Raw genomic sequence first — 15,825 nt, 5'->3', positions numbered from 1 at the left:
CTCGCTCGCGCTCCCCGGACGCGGCGGATGAGCCGGCCCCGCTGGGGAAGGGCTCGGGGCGGCGGCGGGCGGCCGGGAGGAGGCTGCGTGCTAGGGGCTGGGGCTGCGAGCGGGGTGATTTTGTATTAAAATGAGGAGGAGGAAGAAGAGGCAGCCACAGCGGCGGCGGCAGCAGCAGCGGCAGCAGCGGCAGCAGGAGCAGCGGCGTAGAGGGCTGCAGCCCGGGCGGACGCGCGGAGCTGAACTGGGCACGGCGGCGGTGGCGACAGCGGCCGGGATGAGTCAACTAATAATTTAATGGGGGCAGAGACAACAGCGAGGGAGAGAGCGAGTGAGCGAGCGAGAAACAGCCCCGTCCGGGGACTCGCACTCACACACACGCACACACACAAACACACACACACCTCTCCCTGTGCCACCCAGCAACAACCGGCCTCCTCACAACAACAGCAACAGCCGCCCTCTAGCCTGCCCGGGGACCGAGCATAAAGCCAGAGCGACTCCAGAGGACGCTTCCCACCCACCCTCTTTCATTTCAGGAAACTCCTGATCAGTTTTGTTGGGGTTTCTGGGTTTCCTTTTTTTCCCCAAGTCCTAGTGCCATTGTGGTACTCGTTGTTTACCTCGGACTCTGGCTGAGTGAGGCTTGGCGACTTTTGGGGGGGAGGGGAGCAGGGAGTTTGTTGCTACTGAGGCGGTGGAGGTGGCTGGGGTTGCCTTCTGATTCTCTTCCTCTCCCCCCCGCCCCCAACCTTTTTTTCTCCTTCCCTAATTCTGCATCCCAGACGCACCACAGCCCCGCGTCAATGGGCAGAGAGAGGGTCCTCGGGGCTGTTGTCAGCAAGAGCGGAATCAAAAGTGGCATTTTAGTGCCTTTCCGGTGTTTTTTTTGCGACCCTCTACCCCCCACCCGCGTTGTCCCCCGGTAGATGCCCTAGTTGGGGGTGCGAGGCTGTAGGAAGAAAGTTTAACAATTGTTAATATCAGTCGTAATTGTTGGGGAGGAGGTGGGGGCGTTCAGAGGGAGGGAGGCCGTGGTGGCCTTTCCCTCCCTGCGTTCTCCGGGGTTATTGGAGAATAATATTGCAAGTGACAGCCAGAAGTAGACTTTCTGTCCTCACACCAGAGAACCTGAGCGAGCAAGAGGCAGGGAGGGAACCGAGATCTTTTCGGGTTTTTTCCTTTTTGGAGACCTTGCCCGCAGTGATTTTTGTTTTTCTTTTTAAGAGAATTCCTCAGTCACCACCTCGTTCCCCAGCACCACCACAGTGTACAGCTCATAAGGGGTTTTGCTTTGTTTTTACGATTAACCCCCCCCCCCCAACGAATCACTTGTCAGATCAATTTTATCTTTACCCTCCTCGCTACTTCCCACTCTCCCCGCCTCCCCCATTGAAAATCCCGTTTTCCCAGCTTAGGTGTTTTACAAACCTTATATGTTATTTTTCGAGTTGTAAATATTTTTACCCCCTCCCCTCCCATGGCTACTCTTCTAGACATTTATTTCTGCCCATCCCCCGCTTAGGGGGCGGGGGTAGGGGGAGAGAAAATAATATAATTTCAGGGGAAGTCGCCTTCAGGTCTGCTGCTTTTTTTTTTTTTTTTTTAATTAAAAAAAAAAAAGGCCATAGAAAACATCAGTCTTGAACTCCTCTTCAAGAACCCGAGCTGTAAAGGAAATCTCCTTTGTTTTTGTTATTTATATGCTGTCAAGTTTTGAAGTGGTGAGTTTCAGGTCGGTTTTGCTAATTTCACTCTGTAAAACTGCAGTGTTTCTGTTTCTAGGTAGTACTTTGCTTCTTTGTCTCTTTAAAAGGTCACAGTGAAAGCTTGGCCTGGATCGTACCGGCCATATGGAATGGATAAGGGCACAATCTCTAAAATGTGATTGTGGAGTTGTGTTGGGGCAAGGGAGGTTATCCAGCTAGAAACTCATTGAAAAGGATCCCATATTGAAAAAAAAAAAAAAAAAAAGGTTCTCAAAACCGGAATTTCGTTCTTTTCTTTCTTTCTTTAAGGAAATAATTGCTATGACTGAGTTCCCTGTTTTATTCAGTAGTTTTCATATGTGGACTTAGTTTATGGGCAGGGAAATGGAATTTTGAGAAAGTGGCTCGATTTCTGTGTGCCAACCTGACATACTAAAATGAGTTTTTAAATGGATAACTCAAAAGAAACTCTTCAGCTTGGCATCTGTTGAGACTATAGTTACTTTCTGCTTCCAGGCGTCCACGCAGGCCTGTTAAGAGGCTGCTCTTTGCATCTCCAAACTGAGGTTTGGTGAACTTTAGCCTTGGGCATAGAGTTTAAATGAGTAAATTAGGTGTTTCATGTGCATGTAATTTTGCTTTGTAATGTAAAGCTTTTTACTAAGTGGTTGAGTGTTTATAGGTTGATATTGGAAGGACAATTTTGTATGACCTATATGATGTTTAGATAGTCAATATGTTAAATTATAATCTCTCACTTTCATTTGCTGTACAGTTTATAGTTTTGTTAAACCTCATGGCTACTTAATAAGTTATGTAGCATTAACTCTGCTGCTGTGGTCTACTTACCCCGCCCCCCCCCTTATAATTGCCCTAAGGGTTAGGATTTTTCTTTTCAAATAATATGTTTTAAAATTCATCTTCTGCTCTAGGGTAAAGCAACCAATTTCAGAAAAAGCAGCTCTGTATTATACGCCACAAGAAATACTATATAGAGTGTTTTCAATAGGTTAATATTATCGCTCTCTAATTTTGGCTTTAGACTGGAGTTTAATATGGATAAGAGTAATCTTGATAAAAAGTGGTTAAAAGAAGCACATTTATTGTTAATGAACCTCATAACCAAAAACAGATGGGACCTCTATCAATGATAAACCTTTAATTCTTAGTGTGCCACCCTGGAACACAGGGATAAATAGCTATTATTTCCCAAACTTTATAGTCCTTCAGTTGGAGTTCTTAAAGCTACTTTTAAACCGCCAAATTAACAATGTCCCCCCATTTGCTCCTTTTCTTGGTAATATGAGTCAGAGTAGCATATAGTTAAGCAAAGAAAGTATTTAGGAAAGGCCATTGTAATGAAACTGTCAGCAAATTCAAATTTAAATACTTTCATTATAATAATTTTTTTAAGTACAAGATATGTCAAATTGGTAGACAGCTGCAGGAAAATGGCAATTTTTATATTCTTTCTAGCTTGCGTATATAGTATTTTTAAACTCCATACTTCAGGTAACACAAGAGCTCATAAAATAATTCTACTCACCTGTTCTACCAACTCTAGTTAAAACTATTTTGAAAGTGAGTTTGGTAAATGTAATAATTGCTTTATTATGAATGGTATGAAAATTTATGTCTAGTATATAACTGAAAAGAATCATCTGTTAATATTTTTCTGAAAAAGATGTTGACTTCATTCCACTCAGATTATTTTTCAAAACTGGAGGCTGTGTTTTACCAGTATCATCAATATTCCCAATAAAAAAGTTTAGCACTTGAACTTAATGTATATATTATAAAGTGTTTTAAAATATTTTTGCAATTTAAGTTGGTGGCAGCATTCAATTACTAATGAACATCTAATTTTTGCTATAAAATATATGCATTGTAATGGTTTGTGCCTAAGATATTTGTAGGAACTCTACGTTTTCCTATTTGTTTATAATGATCCTATCATATATTTGACCCAAAACTTGACTAAATCTTTATCAGGTCATAGAACTCTTGGAACTTTGATAGTGGAAAACTTTCTCTATAAATTAATCTGAAAAGTGAATGGGGAATTTAAAAAGCAGGTATATATCTGCTGCCTTCCTAAGTGATGGTATATATATATTTTTTTCTCATACAAACTAAAACATATAAAAATATAAATGCATACATTAGACTTAATTAATACTTTAGACTGTTGTCATCTTACCATTGTTGATTAAAATGCCATTATATCCTATAATGAGTTTTTAATTTTAAAGTTGAGATTACATAAATGCAGTTGGTTATTTTCTTTTTTAGCTATCCCTGTAGTAATTCTTTTTTTTTTTTTTAATTTAAAGTAAGCCCATTTTCCCCCACTTAGTTTTGTTTGTAGGTGACAAATTACCTTTTTACTCATATGTGTTGATACAATTTCCCCAAATTATTCTGTTCATTTGAATGAAGATGTAATGCTGCTATCTAGAAATATGATAGCATCTGCATTATATTTCTAGGTAAGCAAATTTAAAATTTTGTTCTATTTGTAGAGAGTGATAACTAGGAGCAAACCATTTATATGGGATATACATACGCGCCCACCCAATTATAACTTGTCTTCTTTTTCAATCCCGGCAGGTGATCTTTAGAGGGTAACTGAGTATGGATCATTTGAACGAGGCAACTCAGGGGAAAGACCATTCAGAAATGTCTAACAATGTGAGCGATCCGAAGGGTCCACCAGCCAAGATTGCCCGCCTGGAACAGAACGGGAGCCCGCTAGGAAGAGGAAGGCTTGGGAGTACAGGTGCAAAAATGCAGGGAGTGCCTTTAAAACACTCTGGCCATCTGATGAAAACCAACCTTAGGAAAGGTAATCCTGGAAAGCTGCAAGTCCTCACTCATGTCTACTCAAGGCCACTTTGTATGGGTTAAGAGACCAAATATGTTTCTGTATATTTTCTTGGATTCTCTTTCTGATCTGAAATCAGTTACATTTCTGGCTGCATGTCAATCATGTTTTGAAACTGTAGGCTCCTTACTAGGGTAGATCATCTTGCTTTATTATACTCTGGAATCATTGGACATTTTGAATGATAAAGACTGTCTTGAAGATAATGGTCTTAGACCAGGCTTCCATTGATACTGTGATATTGCAGAAAGGGATGTGTAGGTGGCTCTTGCATAAACTAACCTTGATGGAAATTAAGGTTGGTTGAGTGCTGCCATAGCTTTTTCAGAAGATTACTAGTCACAAGGCAGATTGAGAGGTAATGGAGATTATATATGATATCATGTAAGAGTTTTGTGATGTCTGTTTTTGTGGTTTATTTTCTTAAGGGGGAATTCATTATTTAGCAGGAAAAAAAAGCCTGGTGGTTATTTTGGTTTTGGCTTGTGTTGTTTTACTAGAATTGGATAATTTTGGTAAAGAAAGGGCAAATTTAGGCAAAACTTAAAAGGGCGAGGCTATATAGCTGTCTGACTGCTTTATACTAAGCTTATATTAAATAGCTGAAGGGTGAAGTGTATCCACTTTGACTGTTTGACATTGTTGCTAGTATAACTTAATGTCTTGCACTGGCTATAATGTGTGTGCCTTATAATGGTCTTTACTTTGTCTCTGAATAACATGAGTGCAATTCAGATTTTCTTTAAATTTGCTAAGCAAAGGATAAAAACGTCATCTATTAGCAACCAAGAATATTAAGTAGGTAAAGTTAGAAGGCAGAGGAATTTCATTGTGTTTGATGCATAACATTTATCATACAATCATTTATTTTTTCCTTGGTTTGGCGAAAACAAAGAATATATTGATCCTGAAATGAACAGACACAGCGGTCTGTATTGTTAGATCTTTATCTATTAAAAATGGAAAAACAGCACTTCAGCAAATTCTTTGGCCTCTACTCATGATTACCCTATTTATTGATTGTTTGCCAAGAATGTATGCATCTTAAGAAAGCCAGGGTAAGAGCATTAAAAATATAATTTATTATGGCTTTTCAAACAGAGTGCATTAATATTGTACTGTGAAGCACTGGGGCTCTATAAAAAAGACTTTCTGACGCCTGCAAACATATAAGTTCCATAAATTCCTAAATAGGAGATTTCAGCTGTCTCTGGTATTACGTGATATTTGCACAGCAAACTTTAATGCCAGGACAGTTTTAGACAAGGATTCTACAGACTTCACTGCTCCTTATGTCAGACGTGCTGTTTACACAGGCTCATAAACCTTCAGCAAAAGCTTCTAAGACTGCCTTCAGGTTTAAATCATGTGATATTTTTAGCATTTAGCAGTGACCAGTGCACTCCCCTTTTAATGCTGGAAGGTTATGAAGTTGCTTTAGTTGGAAGTCTTGCCAAACACTAGCACGAATCATCAGACAGTTCAGAGAAGGCTCCTGTTCAGCATTACCCCCCAGTAACAGGAGGGCAACCGTGACAGTTTGCTTGAAGATTTAGCAGCTAGCTTCGTAATTAGACGATACTATTGTCACTTTATCAATAGTTACCTTTATTATCTACAGGGTACATCTAAGCTTGATCAATCAAGTCCAAAATAAATCCAATATATTTCATTAGTTCAGAAAGCCTACAATTACTTCAAAAGGCTAAGGAGCAGCATGTAGTAAACACGCTTGTTCATCCTTATAAGAGGAAAAATCAATGCCTATGTTTTTGTTGTACTCACCCAACTCTTTGAAGCTATCAGGACAGGGGGAGGAGAAACCAGTGTACAGTAATTTCACTTCCTGTTCAAATGCCCTTTTTTTTGTTTTTTTTTTTAAAGTATTGCATTCATACTAACTTATTTTTTAAATGCAGCTTAATTGCTGAAGCTTCTCTCAGCTTACTACAAATAGCAAAACTACTAAAAAACCTTTTGGTGGGTTCCCCCGCCTCATCGTATTTTTCACTTGCCTGGTTTCTGTTTGAAAGGTGCTAGATAAAAATTGTGACTGAGAAGAGAAAGCATTACTAAGAAAAAGGGATTGAGTGTTTTTGTTGATTTGTGTAGCAGATTTTGCCACAGTACCTTTAAGCCAAGGAAGAAATCACCAGTTTGCATATTGCTGTCTTTGCTGTGGTCTCCCCAAGTCGTCTTCTGATCCCTGACAGGTCCTCTCTCTGGTATAAAACAGCTGAATGAATGACAAGAATATTGGCAAGCTCTGCAGCTTGTTTTTCATGCCTAGCCTGTTGGGTACCTCCGAATGAGTTTGTGAGCTTTTCTAAGTAAACCTAAAGGGGTTTATTTGTCAAAGCTGGAATCTCTTGTGAACAGTTCACTAAAGCTTTGGTGAAGATGCACATGTTGAAAAATGTAGCTGTTTCATTGCCAGCTTTTGTTCAGCAGAAATAAGCGATAGAGAATTTTTAAAGGGCATCTCTCGTGTCAGTAGGAAATCCTGATTTTTAGCTGTGGTTGGTATGCACTAGGCATCTTTGGAAGTTGGTGGGATTCTCTGAGTCCAGAGGGCAGAGCTTATAGAGGCATTAATGTTGTAGGACTAATTGGGGATCCTGGGTGCCCTGTTAAAGTAACCCTTGTCATCATTTATGCTAAAGATGATACCCTCCTGGCAGTTTGCCACAATACAGCTCAAATGCATCTGCTTTTAACCCTTTTCCGTTTATCATTGGAAGTCTGACAGTACACTGGGTAAACACCTTGAGTATCACGGCATTCTGCGATTTCAGTTTCTCGAAGAAGCCTCTTTTCTGGCAGTGGTCTGTTCTATGTTTATTTATCATCTTGATACTGAGTTACTACATTGGATTAAAGTAAATAAAGGAGAGAACATATCAAATCTTCTCAGATTTCTTTATCCTAATATGTCCTAATGAGTCTAGTTTTCTCTTCTCTCTCTCCTTTTTCTACCATTTACTATAACAAGTATAGTACATTTTAAAGAAGTGGTTACTGTTAAATCTTTTTAGTTGGGTAGACTGAGTAGCCATAAAAATAAATCCTATTGATCTGCTTCCTACACATATCGAGGGATCTCTTATTAGCATCAGTTGATTCAGTTTTGCATTTTTTTTTCCTAATGAAACTAGTTAGAGTCATCTAAAAGAAGAAGAGGATGATGATAATTTTATAGTCAAAGGCAATTTGAGAATTGGACCCAAACAGGAAAAGTTTAATATTAACACCGTTGTGTAGGAAGTAGGAAGGTGGTTTCCTGTGAAGACAGCTGGAATGGGTTGCTTTGTATACACTCAAAGCACATCAGACAAGACACACTTCTCTCTTATCAGCATTGTTATTTGATCAGAAAGGTAATTCAGCATTTCTTGATTTGGGAAGCTACACTGTTAAAGTGAGAGCACTGTCCAAGTTATCTTAGGTCCAAGTTCACCTTCTACTTAAATATTTCTCTTAGAACTTTAAAAATAAAAAAGGAGAGACTGTATATATTTTATTTGTGTTTGTATGCCTCTATTGCTATGCCCTGTCTGCCATAGAATCAGAATCTCCCTTTCACTGTTGTGAAGATTTATTTTTATGGCTTAGTTCCCCCTAACCTAGACTGTATCTCTGGAAACTGTTGGTTTGCATCTCGCTCTCTTTTTTTTTTCTCCCTATCTTTTTGATAGGAACTATGCTACCAGTCTTCTGCGTAGTGGAACATTATGAAAATGCCATTGAATATGATTGTAAGGAGGAGCATGCCGAATTTGTGTTGGTGAGAAAGGATATGCTTTTCAACCAGCTGATAGAAATGGCATTGCTGTCTCTGGGTTACTCGCATAGCTCCGCTGCCCAAGCCAAAGGTAAATAATGCATGTGTGGAGTTGGAAAAATTGCTTGCCATCCTTTGTTTACCTTGCCAGAGAAAGCACTAAAGATTTTTATTCAAAGCCCATGTTTTACATTGGTTTTTTATAGATGGTAGTTTTAAAATATGGGCTTAATTCAGTTTGGTTTAGTTAACACACATTTTGCTCATGTGGAATGTCGAGGTAGATTTTTTTTTTTAAATTACTTCAGCTGAATCATTAGTATGCTTATTGACCTTAATAATCTGCTCCACTGAGGACCCACAAGGAAGTGAGGAGCGTATTTGAGCAGATGGACTGTTGAGAGTCAATTTGCATTTATGACTGAATATCTAGTTCTGTTTCTTTTATTCTGTTTCTGATGGTTTTATGGGCTGTAAAGTATTTTTCAATGCTGATTCCCACTGCAATAGAGAATCTTATCTAAATCGTAAAGCCATTTAGAACTAGTTCAGCTATGTCTTATTAGAACTTCCTGTAAGTAAGGAAAATGTGGCCTTATGCATAGGTTTTATTGATGGGTTTTTATTTCCGAAATAATAAACAACACTATAGTCATTTACATAATTTTACAATTTGGAGAGTGAAACTGTGAATATTTTCATTGACCTGCCTTTTAGAGAGAAGGGAATCATTCAAACATAAATAACAGTATGGCTCGTGATATGGGGGCCATGAACAAAAAAGAAAAAGAAAAACACAAACCCAACAACTTTTTACCAGATTGTTATCTTCAGGGTAAACTATTTAGTGACATACTCTCTTTATCTGGAATAGGGCTAATCCAGGTCGGGAAATGGAATCCAGTTCCACTGTCTTATGTGACAGATGCTCCTGATGCCACAGTAGCAGATATGCTTCAAGACGTGTATCATGTGGTCACATTGAAAATTCAGTTACACAGGTGAGTCAAGAAAGCAGTTCCAAGGGTGTAAAGATCTACACCTTTTGAAAGAAAGCATCTCTGGCTAACTGTAAACTTTTGTTCACCCTGTGTTTGAGAATGGTTTATCCAAATTGATTTTATTGCTTCACTCCTTGTGCTGTTTTTTTCCCCAGCTCTTCAGTCTACAACTGAAACGCAACTCCTCCCCTCCCCCAAATTTGTAGGCTCATGAAGGTTATCACAAGACAACGCTTTCTCCACTCAGTCAATTAAATGATGCATTACAAGAAGGCATTTTACATAAAGTTTACTTAAGAGAAAAATATTTTTGCATATCATGAACAGTACCATCTGTGTACATTTTGTGAAAGAATGCCTTCTTCACCACTGCCGCAAAATCTCCTTTATTTAGATATATTTTTTAACCTTTTGATTCATATGAACAAAGTAATGAAAAGGAAAACAGTTAATCCGTTCATGCTTTCCACTGTGGATCGCGAGAAAGCAGTACACCTTAAATTGTCTTCCCAAGCGCATCAGAGCAGGAAGGTAGAAGTAACATGAAAAAATAGCCACCACAGGCAGCTGATGTATAATTCATGCATCGATACAGCAGATGTGTTGTATAAAGTAATTAACTAATCGGAACAATCAGGAGACCGAGAGCAATCTCCAGATGCATCTGTTTGATGCGCAAAATGAAATCTGTCTGTCTTAAAGGAATGTTCTGCAGCGGGATGCAATCTTGTAATAATCCCCTTTCTAATCTATGTCTCAAATAGTTGCCCCAAACTAGAAGACTTGCCTCCCGAACAATGGTCACACACCACAGTAAGGAACGCTCTGAAGGACTTACTGAAAGATATGAATCAGAGTTCGTTGGCCAAGGAGTGCCCCCTTTCACAGGTACTTAGCATAGCATGTAATAAATAATAAAACATTATGGGCAACCCTGATTTGAGATTTGGTGGGGCTCCACAGCCTCAAGCAACTAGTATCTGAGGCAACAATCTGCCAAAAATGCAAAGTGACTTGACCACTGATGACCTTTTAAAATATGCTCAATTCATTCTGAACAGTGCCTTTACGCTTTTTCTCTCTTGGGGGAAAGAACCAAGGACTGTTTACAGAGAAAACAGTTTAGTAGAAGACTACTCTAGTTTTTAGATGCCGCTTCTGAGTGCCCAGAGCATGGTACTTAGCTTCTCCTGAGCACCTTTGTTTAAGAAGCAATGAATATGGTATATCTTCCCCAAAGCTGGGTTGAGTGGGGGCTGGACAGTGTGTTAGGGTATGAAACATCATCATGCTATCTGAGTAAGTTAAGAGGAGCATTCTAGTATACTGCGTTGATTACAAAAAATGGAAATGAAACATTTAGTAAAAATAATGATAGATAGAATATAAGTCTGTGACCTACAGTTAAAGGTTGAATGGTTATGGTTTGTTCAGGATTTTGAAACCATTTAAGAAGCATTGCTTTACCTTGTTTAAAGCAAAATGTTTTGGTTTTCTGAGCTGTTTATTAAGTATACCATCGTATATTTTTGAAACAAGTCATAGATTCAGCATTCTCCTTGATTAGAGTGAATTTTGGTGGAGGGCAACCAAACTTCTAGGTAGAGACAGGTACTGTTTCTAAATGTAAAACCAAAAAACATCGTTTTGGTAATTCTTAGCCGATGCCAAATAAAGAAAACAGAAAGAGGGTTCTGTGAACCTGCTCTTAATGGCTGCTTGGGTGGTCACCAAATAAGTGTATTACAATCCTGCTGTCCCTGAGGGCCGGCCCAAGTCCATCATTGGCACATTCCATGATACGGTAAAGTGCTGGTCTAGCTAGATTTTTACTGAATTTTTAAGTTTTTGTTTTGGAGTTTAATATGTAATTCTGAGTCTTAGTTTGTCAGTAAGTTGAATTTGAACTGTATGGCTCTGCTGTAAACATTTCTGAAATTGAGATAAGGCCCTATTCTCTGAATATCTTCTAACATGAGATTTATTAAGATACTGGATACCTTTGAAAGGAAGCATGTAGTGGGCTTTTGTGCTTGTTTTTCATGGAAACTCCACGCATTTAAGGTTTGTCATAGTTGATTCCTATAGCTTTACTTTGCTATTTGGTAGCAATTTTCAAATAGAGCAAATTAATTAAGTTTAGAATTAATGATGACTTTCTGTTTACCCTAAAGCAAGCTGTAGTCACAGGTAAAATACTCTTCGTATTTTTAAGCGTCCATTTCTTGAAATTCAGAGCAAAATACTTTTTGTCATTTCTGTTAAGTCTTCAGCTTATCTACTCCTGTCCTTCCAGTCTCACCCTCAGAGTAGAGAGGTTGTGAATTTATAACCATTGAATACAAGTAATTTAAATTAATTAAGCACAGTTAAATCAATAGGCTGATATAATGAAACTGAGTGACTCTTACATCTGGAATTTCGGGTTTTATAGATAATTCCAGAGAACATGTTACTTGGTTACTTGGCATTTGAAATGTCCTAGAAATAAACTTGTTTTTGGTTTTGGATTCAGAGTTGCAACATACAAACACCCAGTATAGGAATCTCATAAATCTTCATGTTACTAAATATCCATTGATCTTGATAATAAATTTAAGCAAAGACTTAAGACATTAACTATGAGCTGGAGAAAAGGATCTTAGTACAAATATATATTGATACAGGCATTGAGAACTAATTGTTAAATGACATCAGCATTACCAGTCACCCAATAAACGGCACCTCACTGTAGATTACAGAATATAATTGTGAGTTTATTTAATGGTATCATGGGAAATGAATTGAATACAAACGATTATAACATTAAACAGAATGGCAAAATAAAATGTGGGACTTGCTTTTGGAGTCATACATTGTTGTATTTCTGTAGAGAGGCCTTCAGAAGAAACATGAGGCCACATGTAGCTGGAGATCCCGCTGTAATGATGTAAGTGATGGAGCCGGGCTGTAACTTCAACATCAGTTGTAATTATAATCTTCCTTTGTTTAAAAAAAAAAAAAAGCTTTTGGGGAAAAAATTATGCATAGATTAGCTGTGGCAGTAATTATTTGAAATTAATTTAATATTTAATATTATGAGCAAACGTTCACCTAGTCTCCAAATGAGGGAATTGTATTTTGCTGCATCATCTCCTTCTACTCCTTTCTTTAGAACAAATCCATGAATATCATGCTCAACTCAGAATGTTCTAATTATGAACTATTTTCCATTTGCTTTATTATTTTTTCTTCCCTCAAAAGTTATTAGTTAAAGATGAGAAATGCAGACTCCCTAAGGCCTAAGCCCCAAATATATGCTGAGCGTGACAAAACTACTCTTTGTTTCTCCTCTGGTTAAGATTTGGTGATGAAGATGCTCAGTAAAATATGCCTAGCAAATAATGAATTCCTTGGTTCTTATGTGACACTGTGGGTTAATGTGCTGGACTGCAAAGTCGGTTTGAACCTTAAGGTCGGCAGTTCAAGCTCAACAACCACTCTTTGGAAACCCTATACAAGGTCACTATGGGTCAGAATCGACTCAGCGGCACATAACAATAGCAACCATACAATTGTGACCTAACACCAAGCAATGCTAAGTGTTAGACGTATTTCTATACTCCATGGAGTTTTCATTTGTTTATGTAAGAACTTTTAGTATAGAATTAAAGGAATGCATTTTGCTGTACATTGTTTTTGCTTCTTGTTGCTAACTGCCGAAGAGTCAGTTCTGACTCATGGCATGGTTTCCAAGGAGCAGCTGGTGGGTTTGAACAGCCGACCATGTGGTTCACAGTACAGTGTTGATCTACAGCACCACACCAGGCGTCCCATTGTTTTATTTAGTATAATAAAATAGTCTAGTGGCAAGTATGACTACAGGACCCGTAAATGTTATGCTCCCCAGAAAATCTACCCTGTGTACAAATAGATGATCACTAAAGAGTAGAGTCCAGGAGCACTGCTTGAAGAGGAAGCTACTACTGGACATTTACAGGAGTGCTTGGCTAACCTTTGAGAAGTTTCTCCATCACTTGTTAAACAAATACCCAGTTGGATTCTGAGAATGAGAAAGGATTAGCTTTCCCAGACTCCTCATTTGACACATGAGATGAAGGAGTCAGTATCTCTAGAGCTTAAAGTCAAAATACTGTTTACTCACCCAAGAGTTCTGATTTGCTCAAGTCTTTGTCCCTTCCTAATGATAAGTTTATAAAAGTAAATGTTGGTTTATTTAAATCAATCCTTTTTTGAATTTTTATGTGGGGGAGGTGGGGAGGGTAGGCACAGTAATGTTTTCTTTGATACTGTTTGCAAGGTTTTCTCCAGCTGCAGAAATTCCATAAGTGAGCATGTGGTTTGATTTACAACTCATACCTTTATTTCTATTATTGCTTTCCTATCATAAATCTGCCCAAACAGATCGACATGCATTTATTAAGTTCTTTGTACCATACCATGTGTTTGTTTATTTTAGTAAAAAAAAAAAAAAAAAAGAAATGGTTAGCTCATTATAGATTTGAGGTTGGCTATTTTGTTGTTATTTTTGCTTTTTTCAGTGGATGTGGTGAAATGAGTTGGTTATTGTTTTCTGAGGAGAGAACACAGTCTGACTTGAGGACAAGAAAACCTATAGTCATGAAAACCTTGAGGCTATGGATTTGGGAGATAAACTGGGAGTGAAAAAAAGAAACATTGTACTTTACATGAAAACATTTCATTTTGATGCTGAAGTTTTAGAAATTGAATTTAAGCACTGGATAAATATATATTTAGTCTGATTCAGGGATAGCTTCCTTTTGTTTATTTGTTTAAAGTACCGTATGTAAAAGGTCAGTCAGTACTTCTGCCAGCTTAATGTCTTCCTTCTAAAAATGTGTATGTAGAACATTCCTGGGAGATTAACCTGATAGAATGTTGTTGTTTTTTTTAACCAACATGCACACACATAGACACAAAAACATACACGAGCATGCAAACACACATGAACATACACCAAATAGTTTTCATATTTTTAAATCACTTACTGTTTTCTATTTCATCTCTCACTTAGTGAAAAAGTATGTCCAAGCCCGAATCCTATGTAAAGTGAATGAAAATTGTTACTTTTATTTTCAAACAGCAGAATGTAATTTAAAACAAAGTTAAATTTCAACATAGTATCTAAAAATAATATTAAGAAAATGATTTTTCAGTTTTCCTTTTTCTACAAACATTTATGTATCTGAGGTGGTTTTCTCTTTTTTGGAAACTGATAAAACAAATTAAAAGAAAAAAGAAATCTGCCCTTCCTCTCATGTAGCTTAATATTTAACCATGCTGATTCTCTGAAACTTGAGTCATTTCTATAAGTATTTAATAAATCTTATGTGTTTAGTTTTCATTTAGTTTCTTTTTATATTATAAATGAGCATAGAGCAATAATTTAAAAATTCTATCCATTATCTTAGATACATTTTTTTGACAACTAACACTTAGTGTTATTTTTTTTCCCATACCTTTTGTACCGAAATGACATGTTTCTTCAATTTTTGGCTAAGCATTAATCATCACTCATAGGACAACTGTCAGCACCAGTATTGCTGTATTTCACGTGAAAACCCAGCCTGTGACCTTTATTCACATATCAGTATATCCATTCAAAACTGTCTTAGGAGTCTACTGTGTGTTAGGCATTGAAGGGCATCATGCTTGTTAAAGTGGAGGTTCAGTGAACAAGATGGATTGGCACAGTGACCACACCAGTGGGCTCAAACATAGCAGTTGTGAGGATGGCTCAGGACCAAGCAGCATTTCATTGTGTTGTGCATATGTTCTCTATGAATTGGAACCTACTAGATGGCACCTTACAACAACAAGAAGGATACATGTTTGAATATTTGAAATATTAATGTTAACTTTAATTTAATACTGTTAATATACCAAAAAGGAGCTCTGGTAGTGTAGTGGTTACAAATCGGGCTGGGAATCGCAAGGTTAGCAGTTCGAAACTACCAGTTGTTCCGCGGGAGAAAGATGAGGCTTTCTGCTCCTGTAAAGATTTATAGCCTTGGAAATCCTGTACAGGGTCACTATCAGTCGGAACCAACTCCACGGCACATGACAACAACAACAACAACAATATACCAAAAGGAGCTCTGGTAGCATAGTGGTTACAAATTGGGCTGTGAACGTTAAGGTCAGCAGTTTGAAACTACCAGCTGTTCAGCAGGAGAAAGATGAGGTGTTCTGCTCCTGTAAAAATATGCAGCCTTGGAAATGCTGTACAGGGTCACTATGAGTCAGAACTGACTCTACAGCACATAATAACAATATACCATAAACTCTCTGCCACCCTAAGTGGTGGTGATGGTGGTTACGTGCTAACCAGTTGGTTTTGACTCTTGTTGTTGTTGTCAGGTGCCATCGAGTCGGAACCGACTCATAGCGACCCCATGCACAGCAGAACGAAACAATGTCCGATCCTGG

General features: G+C 38.1%; 1 protein-coding gene across 4 annotated transcripts in view; it reads left to right on the top strand.

Annotated features, from left to right (window-relative positions):
- The window catches only part of SATB1 (SATB homeobox 1), a 112,970-nt gene that overhangs the window by 14,961 nt on the left and 82,184 nt on the right, over positions 1–15,825 (top strand). For 2 of the 4 annotated variants that reach the window (XM_006874243.1, XM_006874240.1), the window contains exons 1-4: positions 4,344–4,554; positions 8,289–8,465; positions 9,249–9,375; positions 10,140–10,263. In XM_006874243.1, the coding sequence (XP_006874305.1) occupies positions 4,344–4,554; positions 8,289–8,465; positions 9,249–9,375; positions 10,140–10,263 (639 nt within the window). Of the gene's footprint in view, positions 1–1,537; positions 1,725–4,319; positions 4,555–8,288; positions 8,466–9,248; positions 9,376–10,139; positions 10,264–15,825 lie in introns of those variants that run through there. The other 2 variants (XM_006874242.1, XM_006874241.1) reach the window with 2 other exon arrangements.

This window comes from Chrysochloris asiatica, unplaced genomic scaffold (genome assembly GCF_000296735.1).
Source record: "Chrysochloris asiatica unplaced genomic scaffold, ChrAsi1.0 scaffold00267, whole genome shotgun sequence".
NCBI lineage: Eukaryota > Metazoa > Chordata > Mammalia > Afrosoricida > Chrysochloridae > Chrysochloris > Chrysochloris asiatica.
Note: the sequence above shows the minus strand (reverse complement) of the source record. Positions and strands in the feature narration are given on the sequence as shown.